Source organism: Prinia subflava, chromosome 5 (assembly GCF_021018805.1).
Source record: "Prinia subflava isolate CZ2003 ecotype Zambia chromosome 5, Cam_Psub_1.2, whole genome shotgun sequence".
In the NCBI taxonomy this organism is placed as follows: Eukaryota; Metazoa; Chordata; class Aves; order Passeriformes; family Cisticolidae; genus Prinia; species Prinia subflava.
The window spans coordinates 2,868,177-2,889,589 of record NC_086251.1 but is presented as its reverse complement, the minus strand read 5'-3'; the positions used below and the strand labels follow the sequence as shown (position 1 = coordinate 2,889,589).

At 50.5% G+C, this 21,413-nt stretch overlaps 1 protein-coding gene and 2 long non-coding RNA genes across 5 annotated transcripts; 1 reads left to right on the top strand and 2 right to left on the bottom strand.

Moving 5' to 3' along the window:
- Positions 1-1,640: 1,640 nt before the first annotated feature.
- Positions 1,641-4,269, bottom strand: LOC134550527 (myosin heavy chain IB-like). Of its 3 annotated transcripts, none has more exons than XR_010080354.1 (3): positions 4,024-4,241; positions 2,975-3,292; positions 1,641-2,213 (listed from the first exon to the last, which is right to left on the bottom strand). XR_010080354.1 is itself a non-coding variant. In XM_063397268.1 (3 exons), exons 1-3 carry the CDS (start codon positions 4,252-4,254, stop codon positions 2,169-2,171), a joined length of 363 nt encoding a protein of 120 aa, XP_063253338.1. In that variant the 5' UTR covers positions 4,255-4,269; the 3' UTR covers positions 1,641-2,168. The 3 variants fall into 3 exon arrangements, 1 of the variants encoding a protein (XP_063253338.1); XR_010080353.1 differs by having other exon boundaries at positions 2,975-3,209; positions 4,024-4,235; XM_063397268.1 differs by having other exon boundaries at positions 2,975-3,061; positions 4,024-4,269.
- A 277-nt stretch (positions 4,270-4,546) lies between these two features.
- Positions 4,547-20,732, bottom strand: LOC134550526 (uncharacterized). The gene is made up of 3 exons (XR_010080352.1): positions 20,420-20,732; positions 19,871-19,970; positions 4,547-5,570 (listed from the first exon to the last, which is right to left on the bottom strand). It is a non-coding gene; the product is annotated as an uncharacterized LOC134550526 (long non-coding RNA).
- LOC134550525 (uncharacterized) lies at positions 17,299-19,187 on the top strand. Its single transcript, XR_010080351.1, has 2 exons — positions 17,299-18,120; positions 18,295-19,187. It is a non-coding gene; the product is annotated as an uncharacterized LOC134550525 (long non-coding RNA).
- Positions 20,733-21,413: the final 681 nt, after the last annotated feature.

The window sequence follows — 21,413 nt, the reverse complement described above, 5'->3', positions numbered from 1 at the left end:
GCGGCGCCGGGCGCTCCTTGAGACCCGCACAGCGGGACCCGCCCGGCGGGCCCGGCCCGTGCGGGGCTCCAGCGGGGGCAGGGGGCGCCGGCTCCGGCCCTCTGGGCTTTATTCTCCGGCACCCCGAGCCCCGCGGCTGCGGGAGAAAGAGGGAGAGGGGAGAGAGAAGAGGGCAGGGAAGGATGAGCGGACATAGGGAGAAGGATCGGGGCGGGTTCGGGAGAGGAGGGGCAAGGGAAAGGCCGGGTGGGAGGGGAGAGGGATGATGGACAGAGGAGGGGGGGAGGGATGATGGACAGAGGAGGGGAGAGGGGGAACAGCGGGGAGTCGGGTTGGGGAGAGAGGAGCGAGAGGGGCGAAAGGAGGGGGCGGTCGGGGATGTGCAGCGGAGAGAGCAGGGAGGGGGGGAGGGCAGGAGGGGGCTGGGACGGAAAGAGAGAATGGGTGGAGAGAGAAAGAAGCTAGAGGGGGAGAAATGAGGAGATAAGGGGGGGAAGTAGGAAGAGGATAAGGGCAGGAGAAAGAGGGGAAAAAAGAAGGGTAAAGGGAGCCGCTCCTGAGCCACGCTGGGGGAGCCCGGCCCGGCCGCAGCCTCCCCGAGCTCCGACGGAGAAATGGCGGCGAGAGGGAAAGCCGGGGATTAAATCACCTCGGCCCCGCCCCGCTCAGCCGCACTGGGGCCCGGCGCACCTGAGCGGGCCCGCCCCGCGCACCTGAGCCTGGTCAGGCCCCGTCCCCGGAACCGCCTCCGGCCCCGCCCCGGAACCGCCCCTGAGCCCCGGGTCCGCCCCTGAAACCGGCCCCGCCCCCGAGACTCGGCCCCGCCTCTGACCCCGCCCCTCGGCTCTGACCCCTCCTCAGCGCAGTGACCCCGCCCCTTGGCTCTGACTCCGCCCCTAAGTCCTGGCCCCGCCCCTTGGCTCTAACCCCGCCCCTGAGCCCTGGCCCCGCCCCCGCCCCTGCCCCAGGTCCCGCCCGGCTCGGGATGGGGCGGGACCATCGCTCCCAGCTCCGCCCCTCTCACCCGGGCCGGGCCGGGGCTGCCACCGGCACCGGCACCGGGGCCTCGGCTCCGGGCCCTGCCGGGGTCTCTGCGGGGCCCGGGCGGTGCCGCCTCTCCCCCGCCGGGCGCGCTGCGGGTCCCGGGCCCGCAGGACCGAGGCGGGCTCGGGGCGGCCCCGGGACCGGGAGGAGCCGCTCCGGGCCGGGCGCTGGCCGAGCCCCGCGCTGCCGGTGACGCGGGGCCGGGACCCGCCGGGGCTCCGGGCTCGGTCCTGCCGGGCCGGGCCCCGCCGCGAGCCCCGAGCCCCTCCAGGAGCCCGCGCCGAGCCCCGAACGCGGCCCGGGGCTCTGCTCCGAGCCTCCAAATGCACACCTGGGTCTCTCTGGGATCCCAAAGCTGCCTGAGGGACCCTGGTTTCCAGCCCCGAACCAGGGCTCAGTGTCTGTGTCTGCACTCGGCCCAGTGAGCCCAGTTTGAGCCCCGAATGCAGCCCTGGCTCTCTCTGTGAGCCCCAGAACTGCTCCAGCCCGGGGGGTTCAGAGCCCCAGGAGTGCCCCGGGCCAGGGGCAGAGCCCAGCCGGGCACCAGCAGCAGCTCCCTCAGCCCCAGGGGATGGGGAAGGGACCAGAGACAGAAATCCAGCTCAGAACAGTTTAATAATAATGGAAACCAAGACAAATTTAATTTAATTTAATAGTAATGGCAACACACAGTAACAGTGAGAGCAACAAGGGCAGTGAGTACAGCAATGAACAGCAGAGAGAGAAAAACCCCTCCACACTGCCCCTTTGACATTAGAAATCCAAAATGTGATCCAGAGCACCATCAGCTCCCAGTGTGGGGCATTTCCACATTGCTGTTCCTTTCCTTGTGTTCCATCCTGGGCATTTGTGAATGAAGAGAGGCACTGGCTGCTCCTCTGGGCAAGGGAAAGGCTCCTGTGCTGTTCCCAAAAACACAACTCCTGGAATTAGTGCCCTGGGAGCCCAGGCCAGCCCTTCTAGTGCCTGGGGGTCACCCAGAGGGTCTTCACCAGCACGAAACGAAAATGCCATCCTGGTGCAGTGCATTTCCAGCAGGATTGGACACTCCTGGCCAAGGTGAGCAGTCCATGAAAACTGGACCGGTGACAATCCACAGGGGATTTTCAGTTGGAGACTTCAGATCAGAAACTCCGGTTCTTTTCGGCACCTCTTGCCTGAACGTTTCCCTGCAGGAAGAGCTCAATGAGTATTTTTACTGACCACGGTATTGCCAAAGCAGGGAAAGCCAAGCAGCGTTCCCTGAACGCCCCCATCCCTTCCAAGGCCATCTGCTCCCAGTGGTGATGGGCAGAGCCTGCCCGGAACAGCCTCCAGGGGGATGAACTCCCTCATTCCCAAGGTGTGAACGGTTCTGGCGTTATCCCTGTCCCTGCTGTGCACAAACCCCGGAGCTCCAGGAGCTGCAGCAGCTGCAGGCAGGTGTTTTCCCTGCTCAGCTTTTCAGGATGTGGCTGAAGGTCCCTTCCCTGTCAGCTCTGGGAGTTGTCCCTGCCACAGACCCCGCTGTGACCTGGCCCTGCTGGAGCCAATTCCCTGCCACGGCCACAGCCTGCAGGAAAACGGGAAAGAGCCCAGCGGGCCCCAGCTCCAGCCAGGAATGGCTCACACAGGCTGTGGGTGCTCCTCCTGCTCTGAAGGGAGCTGGGATGATTCCCAGGGCCTGGGCAGGGCTCCCTGTGGAGCAGCAGCACTTCAGTTCTTCAGCCAAAGCCTTTTCTTGGGGCTCTGAGGCACAGGATGAGCCACACATTTATCCCTCCCTTATTTCTCACACACTCCCAGACTGAGGCCCTGCTCTTTCTGCCTTCCTCAGGGGCTGCAGTTTCCCACTTCTCAGCAGAGCAGTGTCTGCAGCAAACTGCCAGAGCTGTCCCATTCCCGAGTACAGAGCTCAGCACAAGGGAAGAACAAAGGTTTTAGCACTCACCATCTTTAATTTTCCTTTCTCACATCCACTTGCTCCGGCTCTTTCCATCTCAAAGGTTCCTTGTCTTTGTGTCAGCCCCAGAGGTTTCTGTGAGGAGATTTCACAGCCACAAATCAAGATCCAAACCCACAGGGTTGTCCATAAAGGTGGAGCAGTGTTGGTTGTTCCAGTGCATTTCCTCCATGAGCACAAGTTCAAAATCACGACATCGCTTCATCATTCCCTGGAGCTGATGCTGTAACAATGAAAAACTGATTTTCCATGTCCAGAGATTGTCCTGCTCAGGCTATGAGACCTTCGACTGCACGGTGTTCCCTCCTGAAAACCAGAGCACAAGGAAAACCCCTGGGGAGCCGTGGGAAGGAAAGCTGCTGGCACAGCTCTGATTTCACACACGGATTTTACAATCCCTTGGATCTCGTCTGGGCCTTCCCCCCTCCACTGCCGATCGCCTCCCTGTTCCCTCAGAACGCTCCTTCTGTGCCCCACATTAACGCGCATTTTACCCCAAAATGTTCATTGTGCCCCTAAAGAATCCGCCCTGGAGCGACAACCCGGGCCCCGCACGGCCGAGGCAGCTCCGGAGCCCGCAGCTCCCGGGGCATCCCCGGGGCTGTCCCCGCTCGGGGCTGTCCCCGCTCGGGGCTGTCCCCGCTCGGGGCTGTCCCCGCTCGGGGCTGTCCCCGCTCGGGGCTGTCCCCGCTCGGGGCTGTCCCCGCTCGGGGCTGTCCCCGCTCGGGGCTGTCCCCGCTCGGGGCTGTCCCCGCTCGGGGCTGTCCCCGCTCGGGGCTGTCCCCGCTCGGGGCTGTCCCCGCTCGGGGCTGTCCCCGCTCGGGGCTGTCCCCGCTCGGGGCTGTCCCCGCTCGGGGCTGTCCCCGCTCGGGGCTGTCCCCGCTCGGGGCTGTCCCCGTTCCCGTTCGGGGCTGTCCCCGTTCCCCCGGCCCGTCCCCGTTCCCGTTCGGGGCTGTCCCCGTTCCCGCTCGGGGCTGTCCCCGTTCCCGTTCGGGGCTGTCCCCGTTCCCCCGGCCCTGTCCCCGTTCCCCGCTCACCTCCGAGCCCGCCGCAGTCTCCCCCGCTGTCCCCGGCCCGGCCCCGCCGCTCCCCGGGCTCCGCCATTGCCGCTCCCGCTCCGCGCCTGCGCTCCCGGCACAGCGGCCGCGGGTCCTGCCGGGAGCGCCTGGCCCGGGCCCGCTCCGGCTCCGCGTCCCGATCCCGGCCCGGGCCCGCTCCGGCTCCGCGTCCCGATCCCGGCCCGGGCCCGCTCCCGCTCCTCCCCTCATCCCCGGTCCCTTCCCATCCCGGCCCCGGAGGTGCCGCTGCCCCGCCTGTCTCCAGCCCCGGTTCCGAACACCCCGCGCTCCTCTGCATCCCCAGGGATCCCCAGGGGCTGTGGGGGGATCTCGGCATCCCCAGGGGCTGTGGGGGGATCTCTGCATCCCCAGGGATGCCCAGGGGCTGTGGGGGATCTCTGCATCCCCAGGGATCCCCAGGGTCTCTGGGGGGATCTCTGCATCCCCAGGGATCCCCAGGGGCTGTGGGGGCATCTCTGCATCCCCAGGGTCTCTGGGGGGATCTCTGCATCCCCAGGGATCCCCAGGGTCTCTGGGGGGATCTCTGCATCCCCAGGGATCCCCAGGGGCTGTGGGGGCATCTCTGCATCCCCAGGGATCCCCAGGGGCTGCAGGGTCACAGCTGCCTTACAGCTGCCCTGGTCTCACCATGGCCGGCAGAGGAATCTTTGTTCTTCTCCTGTTGCACAGTTTTATTTATTTTATCTTTCAGTATTGCAGTGAGACAGCACCACATTTAATAAGCCCAAACTCAATCCCTGATGTTTAGGGAACCCTGGTGGGGCTGATTATTTCCATGGGCAGCATCACAGCAGGTTCCCCTCACAGGAACAGGATGGATCCCTGCGTGCTGAGGGCCCTGCTGTGACTCCATTTCCCTGCTGGCAATCAGCAATCAGGATCCTCCAGCCCTGGGCTGGCAGTGACTGCAGGTCCCAATAATTCACATTTCAGATCTGATCACCCAGAGCAGTGTCCTTGCTGGACAGGGAGCTGGGACAGCTCTGCCCTGAGTCATTCCCATCTGCAGCTGCATGAAATGCAGTCCAGCTTCACACAAGAGAGGCTGATGTGCAGCAGGCACAAGTGGAGCTGGACATTTCAAATGTATTTCCCACACTGAGGTTCTCATCACTAAATGCCTCTCTTGTTCCAGCCATCCTTGAACGTGCAGAGTCTACAAAAACTCAGATCATACAAATTGCAGCACCAGAGAAAATTGTTCCAGCTGCCTGCTCATTCATTCGTTCAACTCAGTCATCCAAAACTCCCAGGGAAGGCTGGATAGGTGCCATGAGTATCCTGATTTTTCAGGGCTGTGTCGTGCCTGGTCTTTGACAGAGGTTTTGTGACAGTGGCTTGCACTGCCCATAAATTTAGAAACCAGCAGTGCCTGGGTTCCCTGCTGGGCCTTTGTGGGGTTTCTGTGCATCAGTGCCCCTGGAAGAATGGAACCTCCCAGTGCAGCTCAGTTTCTCTCCTTCAGGGCATTACAAGGACATCTCCTCAGGGAATTGTGTGGACACCTGGGAAAAAAATAAAAAAGAAAGAGAGAGAGAATATTCTCTGGTACAAGTTGTAGTTACAGTGTGCCTCAACTTTGTGCTACAGTAAGCTAGCTGGATTAAACTGAGTAAAAGACAGGGAAAATGAGAGAGAGGAGGAATGTTGGAGTCTAGAACATCCCTCTGGCCACCTTGGAGGGTTTGGAGACCAGACAGGGGGGTCTGGGATCTGTACAGGGGGGTCAACCAGTCTCATACAGAGCCCAGGAGGACACTGCCTCTGATCCCTGGCCATGGGAGTGAATGCCCACATTGTATGAAGAATCACAAGCTGAGAGAATTCAAAATAAGTAGTATTTAGTTTATCATAGAATGTAAATGTAGAATCTAGGATTCTCAGTATATGGGGTTGAAGAGGCAAGATGGAGGAATTGGGGAGTGCTCCTTGTTCTTGCTCTCGTCCCCCATTTTCTGCTGAGTTGGATCTCAAGGATTGGTTTAGAGTAGAAACGACATGTTAGCATAGGTAGTAGGTATTGGTAAAATTTTGTAAATAAAAAATACGTCTCGGACAGTGGTTGGGTCAAGGGTACCGTACATAAGGTGCGGGGCTCTCTGATCCGCCCAGTCTGCCGCGTGTCCTGCTCTGCTGGGGATGCCTCACAGATCTGGGACAGAACTAAGATAAGGTACCCTGCCAGGGAGGCCTGGCAGAGCTGAAAAAGGACTGAGATAATGAAGAATAAACAACCTTGGAAATGTGCACTGGCAGACTCAGCTTGTCGTCTCTACCTCTGGTGTGAAACGCTTAGGGCAAAGAGAAGACTGAAAACCTTATTACCTCTGGGAACAGCAACCCAGAGGAAACTCCCAGGGAACAGCAACCTTGGGAGAACCCTTAGTACCATGGGGAACAGCAACCCCAAGGAGAATCTCAGGGAATCAACAACCCTGAGAGAGGAGGAACAAGAAGAGAATCAACACATCCCTGTATTAACACCTGCCCTGTGCTGCCCTGTGCTCCTGCAGGTGCATCCCCAGCCCAGCTCCATCCCATCCCTGCCCACAAACCCTGGCAGAGAGAAGGGACAGGCAGAGCTGGGGCTGAATTTCCCAACACTTCCACTGAGATCCCAGCAGCTCTGCAGGGAGCAGCACCAGTGGGAAGCTTCAGCTGTGGCTGAGCTGGTGATGAACCCTCCTGCACCAGGCATTGGTCAGACATGCCCTGATCTGAGAACAGGACATGAGCACAGCCTGATCCTGGCTGCTGCTGGCAGAATTGAGGATAAAATTGATCCCTTGGTGCTGAACTTTACAATTCCCCAAGGTAACAGTATGGGGTTCTCCTCAACTAAAGGAATTATTCAGTTTGAGCCTGAGGCCATCTAACTGCACACTTCTGACACAACTGGGCTCATTAATATTGTCACAGAGGGGTCATTAATAATATCTGATGGTAACTGTACAGACTTACACACTTACATAGTGCATATCACAATATTTCTTTCATTTCCAAGTGTGGTGGCTTTCGTGCTGTCCTTTATCTGCATAAACATTGTTTAACAACAGAATAAAAGACTACCACCCCAAATTCTGTATTTTGTGTTAACCAGCAAAGGGTTTTTAAAGATGGGCATGACAACAATTGTGTTGCTACAAATGTGAGTTTACAGAGGGCAGGAAGCTGTGGTGGTGGAGACAGACACGACACTCAGAGAGCTTTGGGAAAATCCCAGAAGGCTTCAAACATCAGCTCCTGGTGATCTAAAAGTCCCTCTGACCTTTTCTGTGCAGCCTCCCACGGGCAGCTCCACACAGCTCTGGCTCTTTCTCTCCTTCTTCTCTCTTCCTTCTGCAGTTCCAGCTGGCTCCTTCCTGTCCCCAGCACGGCCACCTCACCCTGGCTGTCCCCTGGACAAGCTCTGACCCTTCCTGTCCCCAGCACGGCCACCTCACCCTGGCTGTCCCCTGGACAAGCTCTGACCCTTCCTGTCCCCAGCACGGCCACCTCACCCTGGCTGTCCCTTGGACAAGCTCTGACCCTTCCTGTCCCCAGCACGGCCACCTAACCCTGGCTGTCCCCTGGACAAGCTCTGACCCTTCCTGTCCCCAACACGGCCACCTCACCCTGGCTGTCCCTTGGACAAGCTCTGACCCTTCCTGTCCCCAGCACGGCCACCTAACCCTGGCTGTCCCCTGGACAAGCTCTGACCCTTCCTGTCCCCAACACGGCCACCTCACCCTGGCTGTCCCTTGGACAAGCTCTGACCCTTCCTGTCCCCAGCACGGCCACCTAACCCTGGCTGTCCCCTGGACAAGGTCTCCCCCTCTCTGTCCCTTGCCCTCCCTCCTGTCCCCCCTCCTCACAGCAGGGCCAGCAGAGCCCAGCTGATCCCACCCAGCCCAGTCACTCTTTAGCACCCCCAGAGCTGGCAGGGCCAGGCTGTTCCACTCCTGAGGAATGAACACAGCTGCAATAGCTCAGAGCCAGGAGTGCCCTCAGCACTGTCTGTCTGCCCACACTGGGGGAAGCTCTGGGCATTCCCAATGCCAGCTTGGGCGGATACAACTCCAGGAACTTTTTGTTTTGGGGACCCCCACCCCCAGCAGAGCAGGGCTGTGACCATCACTGACCACAGACACCAAACTGCAAAGATCAGCTCTTGTTGCTGGATCCACAGAAGTCTTCTCTCTCCACTGTCTATGCCCACTCTCCTTTCCTTCACTTTCTTTTCTTTTCCCTGTGTATTTTCTTCATGGATTTTCATCCTTCTCTAGAAAATAACCAAAATGGCCACAAACATTCTTTCCACTGCAATTACATGGTTTTAAAATAAATCCTCTTCATAAATACCCTGGTCATTCAGTGTTCTTTCCCTCTAATTCACCCCAAGGGATTTATTAACAGGAACCTCAGCTGCCCTGTCCTAGATGTGGGTTCCACAGATGAGACATCCACAGCTTCTCTGGGCAGCCTGTTCCAGTGTCTCACCACCCTCACAGTAAAGAAATTCTTCTGTATATCTAACCTAAACTTCCCATCTTTCAGCCTGAAAATGTCTCACTGGTTTTATGATAACCTCCAAAATTCCACTGCTGCCCTTTCTTAACAAGAGAGAAAATTCTGCTGTTATTTCTCTGGTGTAATTGTCCTTCCCAAGGAAGGCTGAACAAAGCCTGAATTCTGTATAATGTTGATACATGGGCTCATTTAGAAAAGCATTGTTAGCAGCTGATGGCTCATATCATCTCCCTGGCAATTTTTTACATTTAGGTTGTCCCTATTTTGTTACAAGAAGAGAACATAGAGGGTTTTACTTCGATTGGGTCCATTAATTTTCAGAAGCCATTTGGACAGCAAGGTATTTAATCCATCTCCCGTGTGCTTACAATGAGACACTGTTTCTAAAGAACCTAAATTGAGTGCTTTATTCTAAGGCTTAGGGTATTCATTAGAAACAGGCCCCGTTATCTGTGAAAGATTAATACCTGCATGAGCAAGGACAATGCAATCAGCAATGGCAGTTTGATGGCACCATAAAAATGGGGCTGACTAAAAAATCAGTGCAAAAGAGATGCAGAGGTTTAAACAAACCCCCAGCGCTGGGCCTGTTATCATTAACACCCAATTAAAACTGATCACTGTCTAATGACAGCCCTGCCTGATGCTCCAGTCCTGCTCTGTGGTGGTGCCAAGGCAGGAGTGGAGCACTGGGAATGCTCAATAACCCGCGGGGCAGACAGGAAGGGCTGGGATCACTTCTGGGGCTGAGCTCATTTCCCTTCAGGTTCCAGCTCGGGGGGAGGCAGGAGCACTCACACCTCCCTTCCTCCCAGGGATGTTCTGGCCACGCAGAACAATTGGGGGATTTGTGGGCACACAGCATTTCTGCCAGGAACCTGGGGATGTGTTCAAGCTGGACCCGTTCCTGTGGAATTGCAGGAACAGGGATGGAGAAGCTGAAGAGCAGCTCCAAAATTTCAGATGCCCATTCAGCCTCCTTTTGTTAAATTTTCTAATCTTGTGTTAGAGAATCAAGAAGCCTTTGAAACAGCCAAAGAAGTAAAAAATTCCAATCAAAACTGTGATTACAGTCTGCTGCAGTCTCTTGCTAATCAGTGGGCTTTTGAATTTGCTCTACATAATGTGTAGGATATTTATATTTGCTGAATATTTATTTTTCTGGTTTTTCTGTGTGAGTGATGAATGCTCTTGCTGTCACACATGGGTATAATGGAACTCAATTCTCAGTCATATTCATTAGCAATCACATCAGTTTTGTTTCAATGTTGTTTTCTTTGTCACTGAGAAAGAAAAAAGTCAACTTTGCTGGTCAAGCAGCATCTTCTTGACTCCTAAATATAAATGGGGGAAACAGCTGCTAGGGAGAAAAATGTTCCAAAGGAGAGATTTTTAAAAAGCCACTTCCCTGAGCTGATCATTAAATATAACAAAATAATATCTGCAGAAACGGCCTTAAAGCAATGTGGACCAGAATTGCTGCCACCCATTCTAATGGAAGCTCTAAAACTTCTCCTGTAATTGGTGTCAGTCTTGTCCAGGGGATCACTTCTGTGCCACTGGAAAAGAATATTTGAAAATCAGGGGCCTGGCTTTGACTGCTTCCTCTTCCTGCCCCAGCACTGCTTCTCCACCCCACAAACAGTGATCAAATCCTAAATGGCTGGGAAATAAATTCTGTGCTTTGCAACAAATGGAAGTTGAAATGTAGCAAAGCGTTTTTAGATCTTTCCCTCTGCAATATTATAAGGAGTGCAATGATACAATTTTCTTGAAAATGTTGGCAGTGGAACAAGAATTTTCATAAAAAAATGAAAATAACTGGCCTGAATGTCAGGATAGAAATGCAAATTTTGGTCAGGAAATCAGTTTCTTCTTTGTATTCATATGAAACTTATGAAAAGTAGAAAGCTGCTCCAAGCCAGTTGCTAATATAAAATTACTGATGGCAAAGTCAGTGCTGTGTGTGTGCAGTGAGCTGTGAGACCCTGGGGTGCAGCGTCCTGGCACAGGGTTAGAAATGCCCAGGCTGGAACCTGCCCTCACACTGGCTCTCAGCAGAGCTGCACTAAAAGCTTTTATTAATTGGTGCTGTTAATGAGCTGTCTCCCTGTCGCCCGGCCTGACTGAGGGCATCTCCTGTCCCCAACCCACTTCACCATGTCAAATATTTTCTAGTGAGAAGATGGTTGTTGAAGATGTAAATAAAACGATGATGGTTTCCTGGAGCTTTTGATTTTCTATGAAGGACAAAAACAATTCACTGAAATTTCCCCTACTTCTGTATACCGAAAGTCAGTAAAAAACTGGATTTCCACGGGGATTAATTTGATGCTTTGTGAGATAGATATATCTGAATATTAAGGGAGTGTATTGAGAGACAAGTGAAGCGTGCCACTGCTCTACTGCCAGCAAGGGACCATCATTTCAATTTAATCAATTTTCAATACATTGTACAAAAGTTTAACTTTTCATAACTGTGTTTAAATTAACATTAAGGGGATGGTGTCCCATTTAAATGGCACAGCAGCAGATATCTCAGTATTTCAGTATCTCCTCTTTACAAACCAGCAGCAGAACACCCTTGCTGTGCTGCTGTGAACACCTCCCCACTGGCTGTGATATATTTATGTGTTCAGAGCTGCTCACAGCTCACGGTGGGATTGTTCTGGGAATGCTACTGAGCACTTCCCATTGATGTTTCACTGCCTTGTCCATGAGCTGCAGCAGCCCCTCAGCCAGGTACCAGCCCCCACACACACAGGCACAGGAATGACATGGAAATTCACCTTTTCCAGTGGTTTTTCCCAAGGTTCTTGCTTTCCCAGCCCATCTGTTCTGCATTCCTTGGCTCTGCAGCAGAGTTCAGACAGCCCTGAGGAGCCCTGACCTGCACGGAGCCTGGATGGTGAGAAATCCACCTGGACAGGTGAGGATTTTCTGTCCCAGCTGGCTGATGTTCATTGAGCAATCCCAGACTTTTCCCCTTAATGTTTCAGAGAGTCATAAGCAGAGTCCAGCCTTTTTTACCTGACTGGGAATACCTTTGTGTGCCTGCTGATCCTCATGGGGAGGAGCTGCCTCGTTGAAAACAGATGTGATGGTGGCAGTGTAAATGCAGAGGGTGGTTTCACACAGGATGTTTGATTTTGGTGGCAGAGCTTCAGTGCTGCATTCTCTGTGTCTCAGCTGATCAAAAGTGTTCTTCAGATTCCTAAAAATAAAAACAGGACAAGAAAAAAACTCAGCAAACCAGCAAACACAAATCAACAAAGAATTCACAACAGTTTCTTTGCCAGATGACTTTGGAAGCTTTTATGGACTGCTCACTGCTGTGAAACACAAAATCCAGCACCAACAATTTCTTAAGTGTTAGGAACACATTAATTTTACATTAATTTGTGCATTAATTTGGAGTCACTTTAAGTTTGAATTCATCTGCCTAAGGAAAGGCACTTTCATTTTCTTCAGCCTAACTCTCACACAAAAGTACATCTGACAGCACTGATTTGTTACAAGTTTGATTGCTATTCCTGGGGATCTCTGTAGGATGACATTCCCTTCTTTAGATTCCAGAAAGTGGCCCAGGTTTCATCCCAACACTCCAGGCTCTGGAATAATGAAGGTAAAGGTTTGCACTTTGTTTCCTTGCAGGCAACAGCTCGTGTCGCTCTCAGCACAGTGCAGTTCATCCCCCTTTCCTTTCCTTTCCTTTCCTTTCCTTCCCTTCCCTTCCCTTCCCTTCCCTTCCCTTCCCTTCCCTTCCCTTCCCTTCCCTTCCCTTCCCTTCCCTTCCCTTCCCTTCCCTTCCCTTCCCTTCCCTTCCCTTCCCTTCCCTTCCCTTCCCTTCCCTTCCCTTCCCTTCCCTTCCCTTCCCTTCCCTTCCATGTTTACCATTCAGAGTTTATAGGAAAATGGCACATCCCAAAAAGTGTCTTCAGAGCAATCACCTGTTTCTGGTCCATGTGTGGCCTGATCATTCAGACTTTGGTGCTTTCCTGTTTGTACAATTACTGTTAGATCTGTATTATTATTACTTGTACAACTACTGTTAGATCTGTATTATTATTACTTGTACAATTACTGTTAGATCTGTATTATTATCTGTACAATTACTGTTAGATCTGTATTATTATTTGTACAAGTTACTGTTTACAAGATCTGTATTAACCTTCAGTCAGCCTTCAAACACAGAAACAGCTGATTTTAGAGACCACATTTGGTTCTATATTGGCTCACACATCAGGATTGGCACTCCAATTTAAATTGCAGTCTTCTACAATATTTATTCATGTTTTAGAATGTGCTCAGCAGGGCTCGAGGGTCTGGGTGTGTGAACTTACAAAGAGTCAACTTGATGTAAGGCATGAAGGGAAAAAATCAAGTACAAATTGGCATATCCACACACAACAGGTTTTTTCTCAAGTTCAACCCTAAATATCTATTTAGGGATTGACCTGCACATAAAAATTGCTGACTTTGATCCTACAATAAATTATCATTTATGTCATGAGGTTCTAGGAGTTTGTGCCTAACGAGATCGAACCCGTGATGTTCCTTTTTATCATTCACATTCTGTTCCTCTCTGGCTGGTTTCAAGCCATGAGAAATTCTGTTTTTATGGGGATACCCTTATTAGATTCAGAGCAGCCATGAACAGGAGGGGTGCCTGATCCAGCTGCAGAACTGTGGGATCCAGCAGCACTCAGGGTCTCCAGGATTAGCAGCAAAAACTTCTCTGCACCCTGAGTTACCCTTGACCTCAGTGAGTGCAGATGGCAGTGCTGCACCACACCATCCTCCTCAGCCTGCTGGCTCCTCCAGACCTGGGCTGAAATTACACTTTTGGCTTGGTATCAATTTGTTCTGCCACAAATGGAACTAATTTGATTGTAATTTTTAGTTACTTTGTGGAAGGTGGTTGCACTTCCTAATCATCTACAGTAAAAACTCATTAACTGAGAATGAGATTTTGGCTAAGGAATTAGCTAAGAATCTGCTTTATTCTAGCACTGAGAAAGAACATGTTCTTGGTGTCTCTTACACCTGTGAGTGCATTTTTCTAACTCCTCATTTCTCTCTAATTGTGTCTTGTTTGTGGGGTAAATTCTCTAAGCTTCATTGGAAGGAAAATCATTGTCTTTTTATGCTCCCTGTGGGGAGTTCATTCCACTTGTTTACTGACCTGTGTGGCAGGCTGAATAAAGCGATCCCTAATTAGCATAGATGGAATAATCATTGGTCTATCTGGAGTCATAATTAATGCATTAGGAGGAATTTAGTGAGTGTCAAGGAGAAGGACATCAGCATAAATGAGTTTATTTTGGATGGGCTGGATTGAGACTCCCCTTTCCCCTCAGAATGTTTCCCCAAATCAGGCACTGCTCCCACATCAGTGGATGAGAGCCCTACCCTGCATGGTCTGAGGCAGGAGCTGCAGCCCTGCCCTGAGCCCTGCACAGCTGCAAGGGGCTGCTGGGTCCCACAAAGTCCCACAGCTCCAGCACTGGGGGTGGCACTGGGGACGGTCCCTAGGGGCTCTGCAGGTGCTCAGGGGCCTTGCCAAGAGCAGATGCTGCAGGATCTGATCCCACTGCCTGGGAACGCTGAGGCTTTATGGATTAAACAGCCCCTCCTGAGAGCAGCACCTGCAGGGACAGGGAAACAAAGATCATCCTGACACAGAGGGGCTGAAATAACTCCAACTGCTGTACTGTGCTCTGTGCAAACTGCAAGACAAACCTCAATTATTCTGGACCTTTCTCCTCAGTCAGTCACAGGCATCTGTCAGCCTGAGAGCAGATTTTAATTTTTATAGGGCTCTGTAAACTGAAGAATGGATGCTGCACCCAGGGAAGAGGTGAGATCCAGGAGGATTAAAAGAAGCTGGAGCTCCCAGCAATTGGGTTATAGAACATCCTTCTAATAGATTTTAGCACAGTCATGGCTGTGCTTAATCTTGAAAAATGTGATACAAATAGAGCCTGACAGTGGCTCCATAAACAGCTGAGTCTGGTCTAATTTCAAACCTGAGGAACTGGTTAAACCCAATTTCTGACTCCAGTGAGGGTCACTCCAGTCAAACCAGTGTCAAGTTAGTGGAAGTGGATTCCAGTCCTGCACTCACCTCTAGAAATGGAAATCCCCTGCAGAATGATAAAATCACAGGAACCAAATGAGCTGCTGTAAAATCTTTCAAGAACAATCACAACCCCTCATGAACTCACCTGGGGAGAGCAGCACTCTGGTTGGTATCTCCTTCCCTGTCCCCACCTTCTGCTCCCCTTTCCTTTTGTATTTCCTGAGAGGCACATTCTGTTACCTGCTTGAAATCTTTGCAGCCATCCTGGCTTCAAATCCTTTCCTGCTGATTTATAAATGAAACACCACATTCCCAGTGTATTGACAAGTGCCAAATCACAGAACATACTCACCATATATATATATATATATATATATATATATATATATATATGTCTTTTTAGAGCTCCATGAGGAGGGCTCAGTGTTTTGCTGGTCACAGCACAGGTGCCTCATTCAGGGGTGTGCAGGGTGACTGCTCACCTGGGAAATGCCTCTTTTGGCTGATGCAGCCTGTGTTGTTACCCTCAGCACACCCAGGACATTGATCCATGGTGGGACTGACTTCAGACAGGGAATTAAACCCGAACTGGTGAGGGGACCCAAGGAGAAAGCGAGGCACTCAGAGGACAGCCTGACTGACTGGGCAGGGTCACACAGCCACAGACACCTCTGCTGTGTCACCTGCTGCCAGCAGCTGCCAGGGCCCTGGAAAGGCTCCTGCTGCCAGTTTGTGGGGACAGTGTTCACAAAACTGTGCCAGGCTCATGCTCAGGGATTGCCTGTGGGAGCATCTGACTGCTGACACCTCCAGGGATGTGATTCCATCCCTCTCTGGGCTCCTGTCACCCCCTGCTCCCTCCTCCAGGGAGGAATTGTTCTCTAACAACCAATCCAAACCTTTCCTGGCACACCTTGGGGCCATGATTTCCTCATCCCCCACTCGTTCCCTGGAAGAAGGAGGCAGCCAAATCCTCCTCCTGTTCCCAAGCTCCTGCCAGGGCATGGCAGGGAGAGAGAAGCCCCCTGAGCCTCCTCTTCCCCAGGCTGGGCTCCCCCAGCTCCCCCAGCCCCTCCTGGTGTTCCACCCCTTCCTTCCCCACCTCTGCTCCCTTCTCTGCACATTCCCCAGCACGGCTGCTCAAGTCTGCTCACAGAGCAATTTGTGCAATAAAAAGGGAGAAAATGTAAAAGCCAAGGCTGCATTTCAGAATGTCTCAGTGCACACCATGCTCAGGGTGAGAGCAGAGTCCCTGTGAGAATGCAGTGTGACCTGCACCACTGAACAAAGCCTGGGCAATGAGGCAGAGGCAACACTCATAACACAACTGCACTGGCAAAACAAATTATATATGTTATTTGCTGTTCATTCACAGCAACCCTTCTGAATAAACAAGCAGAATATTTACACACTGCAGTCTCTGTGTCTAATTGTGTTTGTGCCTGTAGTTACATATTGCAATTACTGCTCAGTGATGCCATGCATGCATTTTTTTAAATGTAACTTCATGAATTTATATCCAGCCTTATTGCCTCACAGACAGATCTAAGGCTTGTAAGTGTGTGTGTGTATATATATATATATATAATTTTATTGTTTTCTTAATTACTTGTAACTGAAGTTGTCCCAGCCAGACCCACCAGGTATGTGCTGGTTTCCCTTCCAGAAAGGATCAGATGGTGAATGACTGAACCAAGAGAAAATTCAGACTGACCATTGCACAAGGAGGTGAAGTCAAGGATATTCACATGGAAAATGAGAAAGAGGCTGAACCTCAAAGTCTGAGGTAGGTTTTAGTGGTAGCTGGGATTTTTCCATTAAATTCTGATCTTGAAATGACCCTGAGTCCTACTACACAAAACTGTGTGCTCAGGCCTTTCATGAGGGAATAAAAAAAAAAAAAACAAAAAAAACCCCACCATTTTCCCCTTTAAAGTCAGGTATTTTTTGACTGCCCCACAGTGGAGCTGTAAGCAGCACTGACCTAATCCTCATCCTAGAAATTGGCCTTTCCCCCCAAGTGAATAGCACTGGATTTTGATTTTAAAATGCAGACAACTTTGGAATTACAGTTCAGGATGTACAGAATCATATCTGGAGTACAAAATACAAAATACAAATTCAAATACAACCTGATAAGGTATAGCAAGGCACAGCACTCTTTAAAATGGCTTTAGTCATTACACTGTTGAAGATATGCTTTAATTCCACTACTTTAAAACGTAATCAAGTCCATAAATTACAGGGAAAGGAGGGGATAACTGATTTGAAAGCTGCAAGACTGCAAAGTGACCAGCAACCAGAACAAGACATGGAATTCTTGACTAAAAAAGAGCTATTAAAATGTGGAAAGGGCAGAGTCTGGACAGGCCAAAAGAAATAAAGTTATGCAGATGAAATGGTGTCACCAAAAAATCTTCAAGCTTCTTTTCTCTTTATATAGGACTAAAATAATATATATAAATATCCAAGAAATGTTACTGTTTGTGGACTTTTTGGAAAGTTATCTGTGGTGGCAGAGCTATGTAAATAAAAATCTGAATTTCTGTTCACATTGTTTGTATGATTAAAGAAGGAAAATTTCAAAAATAGGTTTTAATGAAGGTGGAAAATGTCTCCTAAATTACTGATTAAAAGGAATGAACAAGTATGTTGGCACACTGAGCTATTTTCTAATCACAGATAATTAATCCTTCATAAATGGCTAGCAAAGTCCAACACTACCCTGTAAATAATGTATGGCATGCTCTCAAGGAGCTGTAAGGAATATATAAATATTGCACGCTGCATTCATTTAGCCAATTAAACTGCATTTAGCAGTGCCAGAAGCTGGACTGCAGCATTTGCACATTGTGGATCTGCTGTTCCTCCTGGCCCTCTGGCTCCAGGGGAAATGGAAGCAGAGGCAGGCTCAGGTCAGGGATCCCCTGCCCAGCAGAGCCCAGCAGGGACTGAAATTCCTCCCCTGCTGCCCCCACAGCTGCTCTGCCTGCTCAGGCCATGGGCAGAGCTGGGAGCAGCCCTGGGCTGGGGCCAGAGTGTGAAAGGAAAACATTCCTGCATTTTGTGTGTGTGTGTGTGCATGGGGGGTGGAAATAAAACTGTCCCAGTCACTTTTCCAGTCCTGAATATGGAAATGACCGTGGTGCTAAGAGAGAAGGGGAAATGCTCCTCTGGAATTCCCAGGCACAGGTTTGGTAAGTGTCGTGGTTTGAAGGGAAGTGAGTTTTTTTGGAAGTAGTGGTCAAACCAATCAGTCCTTAGGTCTGAGTATTGGCACCTTTGTTGGCCACTAAGAGGTTGGACACGCCTCTGAGGACACGAGGGGTTAAAAGCCGGATTTCCCAGCAGGACTCTCTTTTTCCCTGCTCTGCTTTCGGAGAGGGAGCGTCTTCTCCTCTCCCCTGCCCAGGCCTGGCTAGGCCGGGTGGGGGAGGGGAGCAAGGTGGGCCTGGCTGAGCAAGGTGGGCCTCGGGGTGGGGAACAGAGGGAGCTGGAGTGGAGCTGGTCCAGCTTCCATCTAGAATGGAGGGGTGGAGGGAGAACTTTGGAGGTGCCTTCCGTCCCCCTCCCTGTCCCATCCCCTTCCCCCCCTTCCCCCCCCCCCCCCGGTCCCGTCTCTCTCCTCCCCCCCACAGAGAGAAGGTGCCGAGCTGGAGCTGCTTGTGAGAGCTGCAGTGCCTGCGATCGCCTGTGCCTGACCTTGGTGGTGGGAGATAAAAGCTTTTAACTCTTTCTAAGGCAGAAGAGAGTCATCCCTGGATGCTGAATTCTCATAGTTGGTGGTTTTAGGAGAGAGAGGACAGCCTGGGACCGAGAGGGTAATGTGAGATGAAAAGAAGCCCCTTCGATTGCCGGAATGAAGAGGAGTGGCCTATTAGGCCGGACTTTTCCCGCATAATGATAGCCATAGACGGACCCTGGACCCTCCTGACTATAAATAAGACTGTGTTTGGGTGGATGTTTTTGGCTCAAACCCAGAGACGTTCTGGCCTGCTTCTTGGAGCCCCCGGCCCCAGGGGTAAATGGGGGGGACCTGAGTCCCAAAATGAGAAGATGGCTGGTTTTTGGTACTTGGCCAAAACATCCTTAAAAAGAGCCCTGTTGCAGTGCAGGTCCATGGACGGCAGTGAGAGTGCTGGACATGGAAAGGAGGGTGTCACCCTGGCAGACTCTTCGAGGCAGTGCCATGGGTGACGTGGGAACACGGGATGGTGGACCTGTGTTTCCTGTGGGGGGGGGGTCTGTGGTGCGAGAGAGACTCCTCTCGTCCTGGATGGAATGTGGATTGTCTGAATTTTAAAGGATGATGATTTGGATTAGGAACCCAGGGTTGTTGAGGGATTAAGCAAGTAGATGAAGGTAATGTGCTGGAGTCAACTGAGTGAGCATGTATGGAATGGAAATTGGGGGGAGGAGAAGCAGTGTTTTTGGGAGGTTTTCTCTTCTGCTTTTGGGTGGCTGAGTTTTTCTTTCCTTTTCTATTGTCCATTGTTATGTAGTATAATAAATTGTCTGTCTGTTTCAAGTATTAGGCCTGCTCTGCTCTGTTCTTGACCACATCTCACAGTAGTTCATTGGGTAAAATATACCCTCATGGGTGCATTGGCATTTTGTCTAATGTCAACCCATGACAGTAAGGCTGTCCCAGGAATAACCACACCTCTCTGACCACTGGAGTGAATAAACACAGGGAAAGCAGCACTTGGCTGGCCTGGAGCACATTCTGAGACTGCAAAAGAAAAGGAAGCTTAATTCATCCCCATAGCTGCAGTTCCTTGGCATAAAAAAGTGAAATGTGACACCAGGCCTTGTTATGAGGCCTTTGTTCATTCAGAAGAAAACCCCACTGAGCAGTGTGATTTGTTGGAAATGCTTTTTGTCATGTGAGGAGCTCTTCTATGGACATTTCAGACACGGTTCAAACCCACCAAGCTGTGATTTGTGAAGAAAGGCAAGAACTAGAAACAAGACCTGCCCTCAGGCACCTTTGTGTTCTGGTGCTGTTACACCGTGTGTGACAATGGGGGAGGAATTTTAACATAAGTGAGAGCAGAGAACATAAAATAAAGATGGAAATGAAATAAAAACAAGATTGTATCTATTGAATAAATGCAAAGCCTGGGTCCCTTCAGTCCCAGGAGCCAAAGAAAGGACAGAGAAAGGCAAGGCCTTCAATCATTCACAGATATAATTCAGCAATATTTTGCTTACCTGGTTCTGTTTGTCTCACCCAGTTTGGTTCAGTGATTCAGCTGGTTGGGAGACAGAGATGTGAGGAGCAAAACTGTGGTGATGACAGAGTGAAGGAAACCTGCAGAGCCCAGGAAATATTCCCAGGGAAATAAAAATCCAAATACTAAATTAGTGATGTACCCATTTCCTCTGAATGTCAAGCAACTCAAGGCAGGAGTTTCAACTGAGGACTGCAGGGAAAAAACATTACCTGAACCCAGGTGAGCTGCACCTCAAACCCACCAGATTTTGGCAGTAAATAAACAATAAATCATAAATATGTATTTATAATAATAATAATAATAATAATATAATAATAATAATAATAAAAGATCTATAACATAAAAATATAACAATAATTATTATATGTTATTACATATAATTATATACAGTATACTATATATAATATTGTATAAATTCAATAAAACATAATGTAACATAACATAATATAATAAAATATCAACATTTATAATAATAAATAAATGGCTGTAAAAAATACAATAAATAAATAAATAACAAATAATACACCTGCCCACAGTTCCCTGGCACATTTGTGCCCAGCTGCCTCGCTCTGCCTTGGTGCCAGTTCCAGTGCCTGGGCCCTGCTGACCTTGCACAGCTCCTGGGCACTCCGTGGGCTGTGCCTGCAGTGCCACCCAAGCTCTGAGAGACAAAGAAAACAAAAAGCAGAATTAAAAAAAGAGAGCAGCCCTGCCCAGCCCCTCCAGTCCCTGGCAGCAGGGGGACCCAAGCAGGGATTCTCTGCCCAATTTCCCTGCCCTGAGCACAGAGCCAGGGGCACAAACGCTGCAGAGGGCCCTGTGCCCCAGCCCAGGGGAGCCCATGGCCCCACAGGGATCTGCTCTCAGCACAGGAGCATTGCCTCTGCAAGGATGGGCTCTCCTTCCTGCACCCAGCTCCTCTTCTCTTCTCCTGCAACTGCACACAAAACTCTGACTGTAAAGAAGGACACGTCTGTGCATGACATTTTGTATTTTCTGTAATTTTCTGTCTTTCCTAATCACTGCCAATGCTGCCTTCGTCTCAATTGCTCTATTTTTTATCTAAGCCTACACAAGCTTTTTTATGGTAGGGTTCTGTTCATTTCCCCATTATTTCTTAGCTAAAACTTTCAATTATTTTGTCTTTAGTTAAAAGACTTCACTCCTTCCAATCCACCCCGGGCAACTTCATTATTTTGCTTTCCAGCTCTCTGTGCAGTGTCAATTATGGGACCATTTTTTGCTGTGTTACAGAAGCAGTGATAGTCCAGTTCTCTAACAGAGTGATAACAGTGTCTGGCTCACAATTTGACTTATTTTTAATTGCTCATGGATTTCAATCTAATTTGTGAAATTCATTTCCATTTTGAACACGATGAAGTAGAAATGTGATGAGCTTTTAAATGAGTCGAGGCTGGGAATACAGACATCACTGCCCCCCTGTTCACTCTGACCTCATTTTGCTGGCAGCCAGAGCCACCCACCACAAAAAGGGTTCAAAACAAATGGCAGATTTTTAT

Excerpts from the sequence above, each read along its gene's own strand:
- LOC134550527 (XM_063397268.1), bottom strand. The coding sequence starts at position 4,254 with ATGAGGGGAGGAGCGGGAGCGGGCCCGGGCCGGGATCGGGACGCGGAG. Across the intron at positions 3,062-4,023 it reads AGACTGCGGCGGGCTCGGAG|AAACCTCTGGGGCTGACACA; the intron begins GTGAGCGGGGAA and ends ATCTCCTCACAG. Across the intron at positions 2,214-2,974 it reads AGAAAGGAAAATTAAAGATG|GGAAACGTTCAGGCAAGAGG; the intron begins GTGAGTGCTAAA and ends CTCTTCCTGCAG.